General features: G+C 33.4%; 1 protein-coding gene across 1 annotated transcript in view; it reads right to left on the bottom strand.

The window, feature by feature from the left end:
- Window positions 1–606: 606 nt before the first annotated feature.
- LOC138697741 (vesicular integral-membrane protein VIP36) overlaps window positions 607–19,040 on the bottom strand; it is a 41,510-nt gene continuing 23,076 nt past the window's right edge. Inside the window, exons 5-7 of the mRNA XM_069823227.1 lie at window positions 11,118–11,284; window positions 7,943–8,006; window positions 607–6,533 (exon numbers count right to left, since the gene is read on the bottom strand). Of these exons, the coding sequence (XP_069679328.1) occupies window positions 6,382–6,533; window positions 7,943–8,006; window positions 11,118–11,284 (383 nt within the window). The 3' untranslated portion in view covers window positions 607–6,381. The remainder of the gene's footprint in view (window positions 6,534–7,942; window positions 8,007–11,117; window positions 11,285–19,040) is intronic.

The raw sequence follows: 19,040 nt of genomic DNA, 5'->3' as shown, positions 1-19,040 counted from the left end.
GAACGAAATGAAATAAACTATTAATAACAGTCTTACAACTCAAGAGTCTATAAATGAGATGCAAGTCAAAATGTAAGAAAATGAACAAGAATCAAACTTCTTAATGAGCAACAGAATTAAATGAAAGGAAGAAGGAAATTTAAACTGAAAAGAGGAAATGGAAAAAGAAGAACAAGTAACAGCAATGAAAACAGAGGAAGAAGGAAAACACAAAAATAATGTTTATATATAAACAGAGAGTGAGTGATGAACTAAGAACTCTATATTTATCTTATTCATTTCAGTATGAATAACATTTAGTTTTCATAACAAATGTTACTTCGTACGTAGTAGAATGGTATTTGATCAATGACACATTTGTAGTGTGTGGACGGCATTCTGAAAAAAAGTAGGTTATGTAACTTGTTTCTTTCTTCAAAGATGATGCTTGTTAATACACCTAATTTTAGAAAGAAAAGTCTGAAAGGTAATACAGTTAACCATATTTTATTACCAAAATTAAATAGTATGCTTACAAGAATTTACAAGTATTTTTCGTTAAATTACGTGTCACTTTATTACCGTATTTTGTTTACGTATTTTACGTTATTTTAATAAATGTTTATATTTTTATAGTACTGAAATATAAAATCTTCAGGATGTAATGTCAAAAATTTTAATGTATATTACATTATAAAGGTAACCCGAATCACGTAAGTGAAGTGGGTAGGCTTTGGATACACATATTATAAAGATATGGAATAATATGCACATTAAATAGAAATCACGTGATTTCAATAGCAATAACAGTTTATTTAGGTTCTTACAAATCAGTCAAGAGTTTTATGGCATAGATGTAAAAATATGCGGATGAAATGATTGACATCATGTCACTAATCTTCTACTACCAATGAAGTGAATGATCCATCACAAAATTTAATGGGAAGAGGGACACCAAAAGATTGGCAGTCTATTTTAATAAATGCATAAGAGGAGGACTGCTTTTTATGGAAAAAAGTTCATAACTATAAGAAATGACTAGCTATTTAAAAATAATTTTACAAGTGAGACTATTTGTTACATAGTGTTAAGTTACACAATTCCCTTTCAAAAATTACTCTTTGTATATGCTACGTAATATATGAATGCTGAACACTTGACAACAAAGTCAATGGTTCCTCTCAATTGGTTTCTGCATAACTGATACCCATTTTCAATTTGCACATCTCTTTCCAATGCGTTGGCAGGTTTCATTGCATGCAAGACAGTAGACGAGCAAGATTTTGAATCAACGTGTTCCCACTCCCACCTATCAGAGGTCTGAACAATTTAGAGTTCTGTATAGACACAGTAGCACATTCGTTCTGCAGTTCTCTGAATGGTTCATATAACTGATATGTGCTTCCATGGTGACTCCAAAACTCGAGGACAGCTGTATATGAAAGCATAGGATGGTCGTAAAAGTTTCTTTATATTACATTATGAAATCCTACACTGACTCAACAGTAAATTGCGTGTGTGAGAGAGGAGACAAGCTAATTTCGAAATCAACTTTAAATATTTTTTTGCTAGGGTTGACTCTTAGCCCAGTGTGCAGTGATGGAATATCAAATTCAAGTGCTTTTGAATTAGGCTATATACTAGACCTGTGGTTTTATATGAGTAATTTTATAACTTTTCTCAGTATTATAGTTGTTTGGACGTTAGGATACGAAAAGTAAATGTAATGTAAGTCTCCTTATACCAACCATGGCAGTCACCCAGCAGCATCAACTATGCTTGCCGCTAGTCAATAGATCATACCAAACCGTGTGAAACAAAAGAGAATCGAAATGTTGCTGGTAAAATTCGTGACTACATTCTTTAAGAATTCACTGCACTAGTCAAGTGTAAAATTTATGGAGTATAACGACGGATTTTGAATGCACTAAAAGGAAATGCACGTTGTAACAGCAAAATGAAGGAGAAATATGATCTGATTCAGGGAATATAGTTGAAATCGACTAGTTTGAGAAACTAAAATATTATATGAAAGGGATAATGGCCTAACATTCACTAGCGTCATTTTTTGCGCAAAACACCTCGCCACTAATACATCCCTTCACCAAATCCTCCTTGAACCTGTCATTGACAGTGGGCCTACTTGTCACTAATGTATCCTCATCAAATCCTATCTAACTTTATCACTAACAGTTCGTCTAATTGACACTAATATATCTCCTCATCAAACCCTACATAATCTTGTTGCAAACAGTGGCACTGTCTCTCAGTAATCTTAAGAATGACGGAAAGAGAGAGGAAGAAAAAATTTCTCCTGGTATTAACGCCACAGGCAAACGTCATGCTCATATGTTGACGATATTGTGTACTTTAGTTCCAATTGGCTATATGGTTGAAAGCTGCTGTACCTAATTCTCCACTTTGACATGCAATTATCATGGCGACACCTTTAATCGAGAGTTGAGGACAGATTAATGGAGATCCTGGATATATAATTTTGTCTTCTTTAATCCAGTCATGAACAGAAGAGTCTTACAATGTATTAACTCTATTACACTCAGCCAAGAGCTTAACTTTTGTATTTGTTAAAGATGCAGAAAAATTTGTTCCAGTGCTGAGGATCGAACTGGGAAAAAACCAAAGGAGAAAGATTCAATCCAGTGCTGTGGATTGAGTCTCGGTGTAGCTCAGTGCTGGAGCACCCACTGCGTAGAACTGAGAGTTCGAACCTCAGCACCAGAGCGAATTTTTCTCCATCATTAACAAATATTAACCATAACAGATAATTCTGTAGGACCAAAAAATTAATAATCCTCACATAGATTAACTTCTGTATCTGATGAAAGTTGCAAACGATTTTTTGCCTAAAAACCAACTGTCAGAAGCGAGTCCCAAAAAAGCATGGTCACCAGAAAAACACCGAAGATGCATGAAGAACAAAGAAGATAGTCTATGCTGTAAATTCGATACTTTCGGTTACGTGATAAATATCATTTTTGTCAATCTTAACTGCCCGAAAAAATACCCTCGCATTACACTAAAATTACATGTGGACGTGTGGTAAACAGAATTTCTTGCCTCTACGTAGACTGTAACCAGTCTTGTTACCAAGTGTCATATACATAATATCTGAACATTGGTGGAAAAACCAACTTGCCAGCTGTAAAACGAAGGTGATCACTACAAAATTGTTTCCAATCATTAATCTAAAGAATGATATAAGAGAAAGGAAAAAAAAAACAAACATTTTTATTATATCTGACTTGGATAAGTTGGGAAATTAAAACATTTCCGTACAAGAACAAAACATTCCAGGTAACAATAAAAGGACAGTCTTTCAACAGTCAGCTGCTCATATAATTTTGCCCTCACAGGACCGCCCATAGAGAAAAATGAACACCACTCAAATGGAGTTCGGCCCTAATTTTAGTTTTTAGGGGAGGGGAAGGGAAGAGAAAGACACAAAATATTCACAAAACTTTTTTTGCATGAAAAATAATTCTATTAAACTACATATTATTGAAATAGTACCGTAATTATGTTTTCAACAAGTTTAAGACCTTTCATCACTCTCCCTGTTAGTGTAGCATCTGGTGAACATGGGTTCGGTAAAGTGAACATGATCAAGAATCACTTGCGAACGTGTTTAAGTCGAGAAAAACACAACAATCTAACAATGCTATCCATTGAGTGTGAATTGGCTTCAAAAGTCCACTTTAGTGAAGTCATAGAACAATTTGTAACTAAGTGAGATGATTCAAGATGCTATTTGCTTTGAAATCTCAAACATTAAAATTAGATTATGTATGAAAAAAATGGATTTGAGGGAGGTGGGATATGATGATAGAGAATGGATTAATCTTGCTCAGGATAGGGACCAATGGCAGGCTTATGTGAGGACGGCAATGAACCTCCGGGTTCCTTAAAAGCCAGTAAGTAAGTAAGTATGAAAAAAACTACTCCTCTAGAGCTTCTATAAATGTGATGTTTCAGTCAGGATATTACTGTCCAATAATTAGGCTACACTATGTTTATTTAGCCATCTATACCTCCATATTAATTTTTCTTAAATATATTTTTAATATTTTCACTAAAGTATGCCTGCATTTATTTTTAAAATTAAATATTTTTATTTACTCACGTTCTTGTTTAGTCAACTATCAGAAGACAGGTGTGAACTTCATAAGGTTACACCAATAAGGTATCATTCATGAGGCAACTAAACCAGGAGATAATGGCCAGTTCCCTTCCCTCTTCATTGCATACATCGGTGACTAGTAACATATTACATTAGTCAGACTTCAGATGTATACAAACAGTAGTTCTTCCTCTGACAGTTATCGTTAATTGTAAGACCAATTATTAAACATGTTTATAAACTGAGGGTTTTTTTTTATTTTTCTTGCCCAAGTGTTATTTTAATTTGAGTAACAAACAAGATTGGCAGGCATTGTAAAAACATTTCTTAGTTTGTTGTCTTAGTACTGTATTTAAATTATAGAATTTTAACATTCATTAAAATATTGGCCAGGAAGGAGGGCACAATTCCTATGGGCGGCCCTGGAGCATATTCCACAAAGGTATGATGGTGTACATTACAAATAAAAGATGTTGTAAAGTATGGAGTTTTATCTTTCTTTTCTACGAAAGAATTAAATCTATCTTCGTAGTATATCCAGCTATTTGCTGACAACACATGTTCCACTACGTTTCACTATGAATTTCCTCTTCTTACAAATGATGAGTAAAAAGCACGATGCTGGTTGTATATTTCAGCAGCCACATTCCAAAGATTAGGTATATTCAATATGTATTGGAGAGAATTGTCCAAGGTTACAGGGAGTGCAGATTTTAGATTAGTAAGATAGGTAATAAATAATCAAGAGGTACCTACATAAGCTGTAAAAACATCTACTACAGCCCCACTCTTTTTCACGAGAGAATTAAAGTGTGTTGTACATTAGCAATGAACATCATATCAATAAACATATTACATCATAACAATATCTTGGTATTTCATTCATCGAATTAGGTTATGTTTGTTTCTTTAATTGTGATGTGTTTTAATGTAGGTTACATAGCAAAGATTTGTAGATTCTATTAATTTCACTGTTATTTTAGTTTGCTTCTTTAATAACTATCTTCACCCACAGACTTAATTGTTACGAAATTACAAAATTGTTTCTTTTGAAGAAAATAGAAGCAAGAAAAGGTATAGCACATATTATCTTAATATTCTGAAATAAATATATTTAAATCGCATTAGTACATGTATTAGTCTCCTTTCATTGGTAGAGAATACTTGACAATTCACAAGTTACAAATACTAGTACTTTTGTGGAACACAAACATGAAACTTCATTGATAATTTGTAAGTATGGAGTGGTAAAGTACTACTGCAGAAAAATCTTTTGTGAAACAGAAACTTTAGTATTTTTACTACTTACTAGAGAATTTACTTGTAATGTACAACACCATACTGCTGTGGAACAAGCCCTTGGTCCTCATCACTAAGGAGTTTAATCTTAAGCCTTAAATATTGTTTTACCAACAGACTTTTCTGAATATTCACACTTTCGGTAAATACGTAACTATTTTACTTTATTTTTACATCATATGACACACTTACACACACACTTCTTTAACAAAAATCACCTTGGGACACTTGTTTTGTAACCTAGTACGCTATATTTATGTATACAAATGTACAAATAACTTGCATAAATTACACGTTTCACAATTTTTACCGTAGCCTAAAAACCTGTATGCCATTTCATACCTTGCATGTTGAGTACAGGAAATCCAGTAGGTAATTATGTACAACAGCACAGGTAAGTTTCTTATTACACAGTAAGGGATTTATTCACACAACAGCATCAATGTCTTTGTTAAAGTATGTGACTATTCCTTGCATGCCAGAATACAAAGAACTACTTAAAAACTTGGTTACTTCATATTTGGCACAGAAGCAGGATAAACTCCAACCGTTACACAAATGGGACCGGAGAGCACTTTGTGATGACCAGGATGAATAATAACAACAATGAGTATTCAGTCTAAGCAATAAGAGTGCTTGTAGTAGGGCTTATGCGGTATGGTGATTTTCTTGTCCCTCATCGAGCACATATGAGTGAAATGACACCAATTGTGAGAGAGGAGAATATCCTATAAGGCCAACAAAATAAGTGTCGCTGGGTATATGGAATATAATGGATAAAATGTCTAACACCTTTCACCAGTGAAGATGAAAATGAAGTGCACTTGATTCTTTATCATAAAACTCCACCTCTTTAAAAAGATAGTACAGGTACAATTTCTTTACCTTACCACGCATACATCTTGGATACTCTGATAAACAGATTTTTAACACTTGCAGGTTCAGCCTTTCAAATTACCACTAGATCAGTAAAATCTCTTGCGTGAGTTTTCTTGGTGTTTTTGGTAGAACATGATTCCAATGACCACACATGCAATAACAGCAAGAGTTCCGACTAACATCAACAAGAAAATCTTAATTCCACTTAGTGAAGATGGCTTCGGATCCTCCACATGATCTGGAAAATTAAATTAAATAGTTTTATAATCATTTGTAAATGTATGGAAAGTCTGAAGAAAATTATTCTCTATAAGATATGATTAAACACTTCTGTGGAATAGAAATTTCACAAAAAATTACTAATCCAATTAATTACGAAAATTATTTCGTAAGTCAATGACAAACTACAAATATACTAGATTTCCAATGTTACCACATTCTCAGGAGGAAAAAAAAAGTTGTCATGACTTACAAAGTGCCCAGCATACAATTTTATTTACAAAGAAACTATTAATGAGCTCATTTCGAAACCTTTCCACAGATGCGACACACTAATGTGTACAACAGATAGACAAATATATATATATATATATATATATATATATATTAATTCTAAATTATAGGCATCAGCTCAAAGAATTTGAGTGACCACAAGGGTCCTGAATACAATAAACATGTACAATATAATGTGATGTGATACATTAAAGAAAAAAGAAAGTTAATTGTTTAAGACAAATATAAGTGGATTAATTGAAATAGAGATGATGATGTAGTATTTGAAGAGAATCCTTGATAATATTTATAAGGACAGACATTACATAATCTAAAGGAATGTGAAGTTCCTTAAGATAATTCCATGTGAATTTGGAAATAGAACCTCTACTTCCAAACAGCAAACCAATGACAGACCATTGTTTAAGAGGGACATTGTACTTTTGAGAAAGATAAGGCAGACAAGGTTCATATATGGACTTCTTCTCAATATCAACTTCAGTGGCCTGATTTAGGTTTCTTTCGAAACAGATAGTAGGGTCAAGAACAAGAGCCCGTTTTAAGCGTCCGTTAATAGCAATAATGTCTGCCCGTCTGAAAGAACCATCTGATGATACACAATGTACTTCATGAATCTCCCAATTTAAAGTTTTTAACAATGTCGCCAAAACATGTCGTACACGATGATGTCTAGCATTGAACAGCAGCTCGCCTTTAGGGCATTGTCCAAGCACCTGCTGTGGACATCTAACAACATGCATGGTGTTAAAGCAGGTTTCGACATGAGCTCATTAACAGTTCTCTTGCTAGAAACTTAATTTTTACACAATTTTCTACTTATTAAAGGCTGAACAGGAATACAGACTGAATAAGGAAGGTTGGAAGGTAGAGATTCCATGCTTTCTTATCCTCAACAAGATGAGTTGTTAGTACCACACTCTGACTGTCATAATAGTGAACCCGGAACTCATTTGAGAGGATGCTGACAGAATTCCAAAGTCATTTTGGAAATTATGCCTTAACCTGTGATCAGTCCGTATTCATCTTACAGCTGAACTCACTCACAAGAAGAGTATGCTAATGGGAACTCTCCTTGAAACATATATCAAGTTACACAATTTTAAGAAAATGTAATACTAAAATCAATTATCATACCTCTAGGAGATTCAAAAAATGCTGCTGATGGAGATATTTGAGAACGATCTTCCTCTTCTTTTGGCTTCCGATTTGAATTGCAGAAAAGAGAAAAATTGAAATATAAATATCTTCACATATGTTTAATTATGAACAAATTAATACTTGACGAAAAATAAAGCACACTAAATTAGTTTCTAACATAGATCCTCACAAATTTGAATTAACATTCAATACAACTATACTTCATAACACTAAATCTTGCCTTTGTATCTCTCTTTCTGATCTATATTTCTCTACTTTCATCTCTCAAAATTATCAGCAATGTAAACCATTACAGATGGTGCAGTGAGAATTTTCTTGCTTAATGTATTAGTTCCTAAGCTGTATCTCTTAAAAAAAATAAAATTGTGAAATCTTTATTTTTCAGCAGGAACTTAAGAGACCTGCAATGGTGGAGGCATAGTGGCACTTTCCCATTTCAAGTAATGGCTATTCAAAATCACTTCTGTAAGAAAATATTACAGACGCAATATAAAAATTGTTTGCAAATGTTTACTAAAAATAACTAGTAGTACTCAGTACTAAAAATGATTATCACTTTCTATGTCAAAAATATTTCCTCATGTATATGAAACGACTTTTCCTTCAATTTCAATCAGTGGAGGAAAGCTCTGGGGCAACAACCTTCTTGTAGAAATAATTTAAACCCTTCTCTTGTTTTCAATTGCCCAACAAATTTCACTTAAATGCTATGCATAATATTTCATACAGACTACATATCAAAACGGAAGTAGTAATTCTACTGGATTCCAAAGCACCACTACAGATTATATTAAACAACAGAAAATCAGAAAAATCCACAAGAAATAAGAAAATTATAGAAAAGCGATAAACAAATCAATGAATGAATAAGAAAATAAATGCAATGAATGAATGAATAAATAAATAAATAAACAAACTGTTTTAACACACTAGTCAAGTGTAGAATTTACAGATATAGCGGCAGATTTTTTAATGCACTAAAAGAAAATGCACATTTATGAAGATATCTTAACACGTTTTCACAGTGAAATGACAGTAATATAATGCTGTCCAGGGAATATCGTTAAAATCAACTAATTTGAGACATGAAAATATTGTGACAGCCGGGAGTCGATGACGCGTCCCACAGAGGGCGGGGCACACGTGGAAGGAACAAGGCATGAGAGGCGAGGTGCACGGAGAGAGAGGAGGCTGCAGCCACGCAAACTGGAGGGGACGGACATAAGGGGAATGACGACACGCTGGGCCGCGGCAGAGAGGGGAAAGTAAAGCAACTGCGACTGAGGGGAGAAATCCAGAGAAGTTCCGAGGAGCGCCATCCTCTCAGCATCTTTAGATTGTTCGCGAAATCGTAGTTTCTGGAAAGTGTAGTTTAACTAATAAAAAGCGAGCAGCCTTCGAAGAGAGTTCAGTTTTTGAACAGCAAGCCAGTCAGTCTTGTGTAGCAGTGAAGCCAGCTTCGAGACCGGAGTTCGACTTGAGTGTGTCCGCAACTGTGGGAACATCCTGGCGAGTGCGGCGTATCCAGAGCCTTTGGTTCAACGTGCAGTGGACCGCAATTGGGGGGACCTGAGTTCGAAGTTCAGTGACTGTCTCTGGAAGTCTTGGGTTCGATATTCTGTGAACTTGAGTGAATGAGCTAGAAGAACTAGCCAAGGCAACGAACTGTGAACTGAGAGTGTAGTTTTGTAAATAGTGCTTTGTGAACATTAGTTGAGATTAGCAGTACATTGTTGTTCTCAATAATCCAAGTGAATTGTCATTGTCGTCTGTGGAGTGCAATAATGAACACTGTGTTGCTGTGTGGAGTGGAAATCCCATTGTTAACGGGATTGTTTAAATTCAATTATAGAAAGTGATTATTGTTGTGAATAAAAGCAACATTTTTGTGTGAAATAAAAGTCACAATATTATATCAAAGGGATAATGGACCTAACATTCACTTATGTAATTTTTTGTGTTAAGCACTTAATCACTTATCTATCCTCTCATCAAACCCTACCTAATCTTATCATCACTATACCTGTTCTTTTGAAAGATGGGACACGAAGGTAAGTGGCTGAGCTTGGAACTACAACGTTTTGTTGCCAATATGGACGACACGAGATCAGCTGATGTGAGCTAGCTGTTGACATTAGTTAGCTAATGGACAATTGACGCGAAGGTATAAAAACAATACAAAAAGCAACAGAAAATGAAACACAAAACATATTAATGCTTACGCATATTATAGTTTTATGAAGTGTATTATCCTGACATCTGCCTTTAGAAAGTGAGGCAAATTCTGAAAATCCTAACAGAATAGCGGGTCTCATGAGTCAAGTCCCAAGAACTTCCTACTGAGCTAGCAAACTTATGGCTAAACCATTAAATCTCTGCAGTTTAAACTATCAATGTTACTGTGAGAAAAGGAAATTACTGAAATATTCTTCAATATATGTCACAGTTTCTATACCATTTTTATTATTGAAAATGAAACAAAGTGTTCAATTTTCTTTAATCATGGTTTTACAACAAAGCATCAATAACTAAGTAGCTACAAGAACATTGATAAGTTGGAAGTTTCAAGTTAGTGGTGGATGGTGGAGTGTAATTTGAAGACCTGTGATTTTGTCGCTATGAGAGGTTTATTGCTGGTTCCAACTGTGACTGTAGTACAAAATCATAGCTCCAAGAAATCGCCATCTCCACCCAATATGTGACTCACAGCAATGATGCCAACTGATGTTAACTGTGATTATATGTAACTGCTCCAGGCAACTCCAAGTCAGAAGATTCTTATTAACTTGAATGACAATATAACTGACTCAACTCTTTTTTATTCAAGCATACATTGCTCACCATGTGTTCGTTGGTCATTGTGCTAATCAAAATTATTGATATAATATTTATGGCATAAATAACTGTCATCTCGTGGTGCAAACCATGTGTCATCATATAGGTAATTCAGTTACATTCAGGATAACTTTGTAACATTCCAATTGCCAAGATTCAGCGTAATATAAAAATCATACCATGACAAAATCGCCATTATCTGTCACAGCGATTTTTTCTGAGCTTTCACAGTTTGGAGCTGTGACATCAAAATGCTGTCACCCCCCAATATTAGTTTAAGTGACTTCTATAAAATCATAATATATAGGCTACTCACGTCATCTGGTAAATCCAACTCATACAGTCTGACAGACATAATATCATGGATATCAGAGAGATCCCCTGTTGCAGCTGTCATGCCAAAGAAATAGCCTGTTGGCAACCGAACTCCCTGCACTGACAAACATTCCTTCCAAGCAGCTTTATTTTCTATATCAGTAGAGACTGAAACACACAAACAAGATCTCTCTTTCAAGACAACTTGAGAAATACATTTCAAATTCAATGAACAGACTTCACCATGAAGTCTCAAAGGTTCTAACTAAATAGCAGTTAAAAAGTAAAATAAAATTATGTACTTGAAGAAGACTCGAGAAACTGAACAATGGAAAGAGAGTACAAATAAAATGTTAACATGCACAACATGCAATATTGGGTTCGTAAGAATTCAATTAAATTTATTTTAAACAAATTCAATGAAATTTAATAAATATTTTCATTATACTAATAAGCGAATAAAAAACTATTAAACTAACTACTCGTACATAAATTGTAACTGAATTTTATATACTTTCAAATGTCTATCAAATGAGTACTAATAATATTCAACTATATAATACAAACCTACAATTCATTTTTGTTGTTTACTTTATCTACATTAAATTTAAAAAGTATTAAATACATTAATAAAGTTAATACATTTTGAGAGCATGAAAGTTATATAAATTACACTATAATATTTAACAACTTACTAAACAGCATTATTGTACTTTTCATTGAGAAATACATACACAGTTAAATTAATCCTTCTGAAATAAGCATTTCGTAGTGAACGGACCAAACTGATATACATATTCAGCAGTGGTATGTTGCTCTAAATTCGATACAAAAGTCATGAATAGGGTTAGAATTCTTTGGTAAATAAATATTTTATTTGCACTGTAATAGAATAGTAATTGTGTTTTAAGTTTCGGACACCCGTCACCTGAGTTTGAATTTTTTTAAAGGAAATACATATTTTTAAATATTCATATAAATATTAGGTGTTCATCAAATAATTTTCGACAAAACCCCCATTTCAGATTAATCATCACCTGAATGTTCAGTGCAGTTGCTTAGATGTGACAGCTGGCAACTGTTTCTCGGAATTGCCTATCTGTGGACCTGTAGAACTGCAGTGTCTCTCACCACAAAGAGCTGTCACAACTAAAAAAATGTACTGTAACTAAAACACATAAACATTGATGTGTCATTTAGGAGTGCCTTGTAAGCTATAATGCTGATTCAGGAAACAATTATAATTTCAGAAACATCAGGTGCCTCTGTTTTCACTTCCAATCATAAACATGTCTCTAGGGAGTACATGTTGTTTCTCAATAGCCAGGGCACTCTTTATCCCAGTACAAGGCAGTGTTTCACAGTAATCGTCAGTCATTTGTGATGAACAACTTGAAGATGAATCTCACTGTGTACTGTAATTTTTCAGCAGTTGGAGAGACAGCATAATTTATATTGGTGAGGACTGCATATTGTTTATATTCATATAAAATAATTGAAACATAATTAAATATTTTTTCTTTTATGACACATATTTTCCAGATTTTTAGCCTATAAAAATAAATATTTTCCCGATTTTTAGCACCTAAAAATCCGAGCCCTAGTCATGAATTAGGAAGTGGTGTGGAAAATTTTGGTTATTTGTGTCAGATAAAACTGTTCAAAAGTAAGATCTAGTTGAACAGTGTCATTTCTCTCTCTGGATGGTGAAGAAATAAAATATTTCTATAGCTGCGGATATTTTCATGAAAAGACAAACACAAGAACATTGGCTACACAATATGTAACACTACAATATACTATATACTTCTCTTTTACAGTCTAATAAATATATAAACTGACATACTTTTATACGAACATTATTTCAGTTATGTCAGAGCAATCCCAGACTCTGCAATACACAAGTGTTCCATTCACACTTCCCATATTTTAAATCATAAAGCATAAACTAGAAAACTGTGGGAATGAAACTGCACGAAAAGTAAGAGCTATTAAAAAGATTCATTTAACATTAATTTATCAGTGAATCTTTACATGCAACCCATTTGTGGCACTGACTACATCTAACCTGATCTCGCCATATTCTTTTCAACATGTCCATACTGTAGCAATCCCATCACAAATGTAGACTCGTATTGTTTCAGAATAACATGCGTGTTCATGTTGGACACATGGATGTTCGGATTTGGAGTTTGCAAAATCCACTATCTGCATCTAATGTGCTTGACATCCCAATTTATTTAGCTTGCAGCTGTGATATGTAATAGCTATAGTAACAATGGACATCTTGAAAAAAAATGTGGCAAGAAATTGATTTCAGATTGGATGACGTCACTTCCATTAATGGGTCACATGTAGAGATTTACTAATAAATATTAATTACATTTTTTTTGCTGCTCTTTCATTTCTAATTTATCTTTACAGTATGTTAAAATGTGGGAGCTTTGAATGGGACACAATGTATAACATGTATGTCAAATACTTTTGTTCTATTTTCTATTTATAAAATTCATTTGACCTACTCAGAGTATGTTGATCATAATTATTTACTTCTAACATTTTGCGCTTCAAATATTCTTAATAAATATTATTTACATTATTAAATATTATATTCATGCAATTTATATTCAACCAGAAAAAGAGAATTTGTATTTTTATTGCAAAATATATTTAATTCTGTTAATAATAACTAATTCACTTTTCCAAGTAGACCATAAAATTCTAAATAAATCCTGATAACTCCTTTCTAACTACATCACTTTCATTTAAATATCATAATAGTTTGTCACAAAGTAACCAATATGAATTACTAAAAGTCACAGAAGTAAATAAAACTATACTATTTAAATCTGATACTGGTTGAAGTGAACAGACAGTTTATCCAATGACTTCATTCCTTGTAACAATATCAAAGACAGTTGAACACTAAATGGAAATTCTTTATTCGTATCTGACACCAAAACACAATGTAATAAAATAATTATTGTAACACTGGAAAAACAGTGTACATCTTAAGCATAGCCAAATGTGGAACAGATGCTTGGTAGAACTGTGAGCAATAATAAAGCAGTAGGTTTTTCCCTTAAGCTATTTTTATGACAAATGTCAGCTAGCACTATATTAGGAATTTAAAAACAAAATTATGATCCATAATATACAAAAAATTTTACTGTATTTTCTTACAACAATAAGATACTGTACCTGACATGTAATGAAAAAATTAAACCAATGACAAAAGAAAATTAAGTATTTCAAACTCTACCATTCTAAATCTATGTATAACAAGAATAATTTTCATTTCAAATTGCCTACATGACCAAACACACAATGATAAATTAATGAATAACAGATAGTACATATTCTTAAACTACTGGCTGTACTGTTGACAATTAACTTACGTGAGTGAATAATACATTTATATCATAATCCTCTACTTCATTTTGTAACATGCACTATATACATGTAAACAAGTGCAGACTACCTGATTCAGTAAGCTGGTGTATATTCTGATGATGCAAAGGTGCAGAATCCAAGAAACAGGCAAATGACAGCCACTACGATAGTTGCAACTAGACAAATATAAAATGGCCTCTGACTCAGTAAGTCTAAATTGTAACATCTCCTCTCTACAAGTAAAAGCACGCTAAATTCTTCGTACTTTGATTACACATATAATTGACAAAGGGAGACTTAAACGAAACCTATACCAAATTGTAAGGTTTCAAGAATAGACTAAAAAATAACTGGATTACATGAACAGATATTCAACCATTATAGAAACTTAACCAGTTTCATCAATAGGTTTCATAACTAACCATCAGTTACAGCTCTTCTGCATCAAGTCAGTATGGTCCAACAAATAACGAAGACTAGTTGTCTGAATTTCCATAAAATCATTTATTTGATTTTACTATTTTAATAAAAGAATAATAATACGATAATTGAAAATGTATTAAAAAGTAATTCGAACCAGATCCTCTCTCTCATATTAGTCACCAATGTCATCCATTACACCATGCTGACTTGTAAACAAACTACAGAAGACAGAGGTAGTCATGATGCCCAATGATAACACAGTTTCATATACGTTTTTAAATGTCTCGCTATCTGTGCCTGTAACATAAGAATATTTGAGTTATTTTTCAAACCGTACAATTTGGTTATCAGTTTTCTCAAAATATTGGATTTACCACTTGTGATCTCCCCTTGTGAGAGTTAACTTTTGTTACATAAATCATAAAACGTAACAGATTTATCAAATTGTGTCACAAAACTCATTTCATCATATAATTAATTATGCATGGACTGAAATGAATTCTTATTCAAAATTTTACACATTTTCCAATAATATTTTGTGATAACATAAATAACATTTCTATAGTGTAAAAGAAGTTACCAAACAGATAACAGACAAAATTTATTATTACAAGTTCTTACTGACTCAGAGGCAAAAAGGAAAAATTATAGAGCAGAATAACTACCAAATTTTCCTTTCTTCTGAGCTTCAACCACCATGGTGTCCGCAGGATAAATATTCACTGGGCAGCGAAGAACAGCGCAGAGACAGTAACAAAAAAAGACAATGGGAAAGAAAAGACAGAGAAAACCCATGTTAAATAAGAAAGAGACTGAATGAAATAGGAGGTTAGGAAAGGAGAAAAAACAAGTATGTGGTTTCAGTACAAAGTGGTAACTTTTCACAAAAGCACAAAAATAAAATTCAGATTTGTAAAATTATTTCGTTTTCAGTTTTACCTCCTTCTGTTACACAGACTTACAAGCCAATACAGTTTAGGAAATGGTATAATATTTGGTCAACACAAGACACCACTTTGCGAGCCTCCCTGGTAGTACAGTTGGGCATGATGCAGTATCATTATTGATATATCATAAGACAAACACAACACAAGGAACAAATACCCATTCTTGTGAAATGGAATAAATCTCAGTCCACACTGGGAATCGAACCACAAACCGCTTGTAATTTCATTATACAAAAATTCTTTAACAGGTAAATTAACTTTGTTTCACACATACAACCACAAGGTATCACAATCTCGTCATTCTGATTGTTTGAATATTGAAATATTACTTAGAGAGGAAATATATAGAATGGGGCGCTGTTGGCAATTTTAAATAAAGGGTGTCTAATTGTGTCTAATTCGTATGGGTTTATTCATTAATTAATTTGTGTTCTAATCAAATCTCACATTAGCAATTATTTTTACTTCTATTTTGGAAAATACTCGCATTTTGTTCATATTTTTATGTTGAAATATTCTGTATTTTAGCAGAACAGTAACTTTTTAAAATACTCCAGTATCTAGCTTCTAACAAATATTAATATATGAACGTCAGTAACTTCAGTAGTTCAAACAACCTGTAATTATGAAAGAATAGCTGTCAAATTGCGTGCATGTTGTGAAGCATTGTTGCCATTATTCACTGGCTTGTCTGAATATTAACTCCACCTCTTCCTTTTACACTGGTCAGTAATGAACTGAATATTTTTCGTAACTTATATTTTTAATCAGTTCAATGTTGTCAACCTATGCGATAATAATCATTTCATAAAATAATTTGTAGATAAGATCTTTAGCTACATACATACAGTAAAATGCAACAGTTTGTTGGTCTCTGTATCTCTATTCTACTAGCCTTGAGTGAGCAACTATTATACTTCACATGTATATTATAGGATAATCACATGATTCCTCTGCCTGCATTTTGATCTCTTCAATCAAACAGAATACCACCAAACATATCATAGATCAGTTGCTGATACGGTATTTTTTTTTAATAATGTGTTATAAATCTACACAGAGTTCAATTATATTATCATGTACTATAAACACCCTTGTTTTTTCTTTCAAAATACTGACTTCCAAAAATGGGATGCATAAAATATTTCTAAACATTATTATTGTCAAATTTAAATCCTTACAAAAATCAACAAACTGCTTTGGGACGGATCCTCTTGCTCCGATCATCTCTTGATAATACGGGATTGTTGGTTCATAGATGAATTGTTTCTTCTTATGGACATACTTCTTATGCCTAATACTTAATTTCTCCACATTTATCAATATCTAATATTCGATTTATCTTTCCTTTCTTATTTTTTCCAGTCGAATTCAGATAGACATTTTCTACACTATAATGACAGCATTTGTGAACATTTTTTTTAGACTACATATACAGATCCTTGTAATATTAAGTCCTGCCATCACAAATTAACCTCATATTCCACTTCTTTCCCCAATTTTTTTAGAATAAAAGATAAGATGCATGTTGTACATGACAGTACATGGTAAGAAAGTACCATATTTCATTGCATAAATGTTACATTTTCAGTGCATTTTTTTTGAGTGAAAATATATGGTGCAACCATTATGTGAAAAATGATGATTCATAGCAGATAATTGAACCTTTGCATGAATAATAGGGCTTACTTACTTACTTACAAATGGCTTTTAAGGAACCCGAAGGTTCATTGCCACCCTCACATAAGCCCGCCAGCGGTCCCTATCCTGTGCAAGATTAATCCAGTCTCTATCATCATACCCCACCTCCCTCAAATCCATTTTAATATTATCCTCCCATCTACGTCTCGGCCTCCCTAAAGGTCTTTTTCCCTCCGGTCTCCCAACTAACACTCTATATGCATTTCTGGATTCGCCCATACGTGCTACATGCCCTGCCCATCTCAAACGTCTGGATTTCAAGTTCCTAATTATGTCAGGTGAAGAATACAATGCGTGCAGTTCTGTGTTGTGTAACTTTCTCCATTCTCCTGTAACTTCATCCCGCTTAGCCCCAAATATTTTCCTAAGCACCTTATTCTCAAACACCCTTAACCTATGTTCCTCTCTCAGAGTGAGAGTCCAAGTTTCACAGCCATATAGAACAACCGGTAATATAACTGTTTTATAAATTCTAACTTTCAGATTTTTGGACAGCAGACTGGATGATAAGAGCTTCTCAACCGAATAATAACAGGCATTTCCCATATTTATTCTGCGTTTAATTTCCTCCCGAGTGTCATTTACATTTGTTACTGTTGCTCCAAGATATTTGAATTTTTCCACCTCTTCGAAGGATAAATCTCCAATATTTATATTTCCATTTCGTACAATATTCCCGTCACGAGACATAATCATATACTTTGTCTTTTCGGGATTTACTTCCAAACCGATCGCTTTACTTGCTTCAAGTAAAATTTCCGTGTTTTCCCTAACCGTTTGTGTATTTTCTCCTAACATATTCACGTCATCTGCATAGACAAGAAGCTGATGTAGCCCGTTCAATTCCAAACCCTGCCTGTTATCCTGAACTTTCCTAATGGCATATTCTAAAGCGAAGTTAAAAAGTAAAGGTGATAGTGCATCTCCCTGCTTTAGCCCGCAGTGAATTGGAAAAGGATCAGATAGAAACTGACCTATACGGACTCTGCTGTATGTTTCACTGAGACACATTTTAATTAATCGAACTAGTTTCTTGGGAATACCAAATTCAATAAGAATATCATATAATACTTCCCTCTTAACCGAGTCATATGCCTTTTTGAAATCTATGAATAACTGATGTACTGTACCCTTATACTCCCATTTTTTCTCCATTATCTGCCGAATACAAAAAATCTGATCAATAGTCGATCTATTACGCCGAAAACCGCACTGATGATCCCCAATAATTTCATCTACGTACGGAGTTAATCTCCTCAAAAGAATATTGGACAAAATTTTGTACGACGTCAACAAAAGTGATATTCCTCGAAAGTTACCACAGTTGGTTTTGTCCCCCTTTTTAAAAATAGGTACAATTATGGACTCCTTCCATTGTTCTGGTACAATTTCCTTTTCCCAAATAGCAAGTACAAGTTTATAAATTTCGCTATATAATGCACTTCCACCCTCTTGTATTA

The sequence above is a fragment of the Periplaneta americana genome, chromosome 4 (assembly GCF_040183065.1).
Source record: "Periplaneta americana isolate PAMFEO1 chromosome 4, P.americana_PAMFEO1_priV1, whole genome shotgun sequence".
Classification (NCBI taxonomy): domain Eukaryota; kingdom Metazoa; phylum Arthropoda; class Insecta; order Blattodea; family Blattidae; genus Periplaneta; species Periplaneta americana.
Note: the sequence above shows the minus strand (reverse complement) of the source record. Positions and strands in the feature narration are given on the sequence as shown.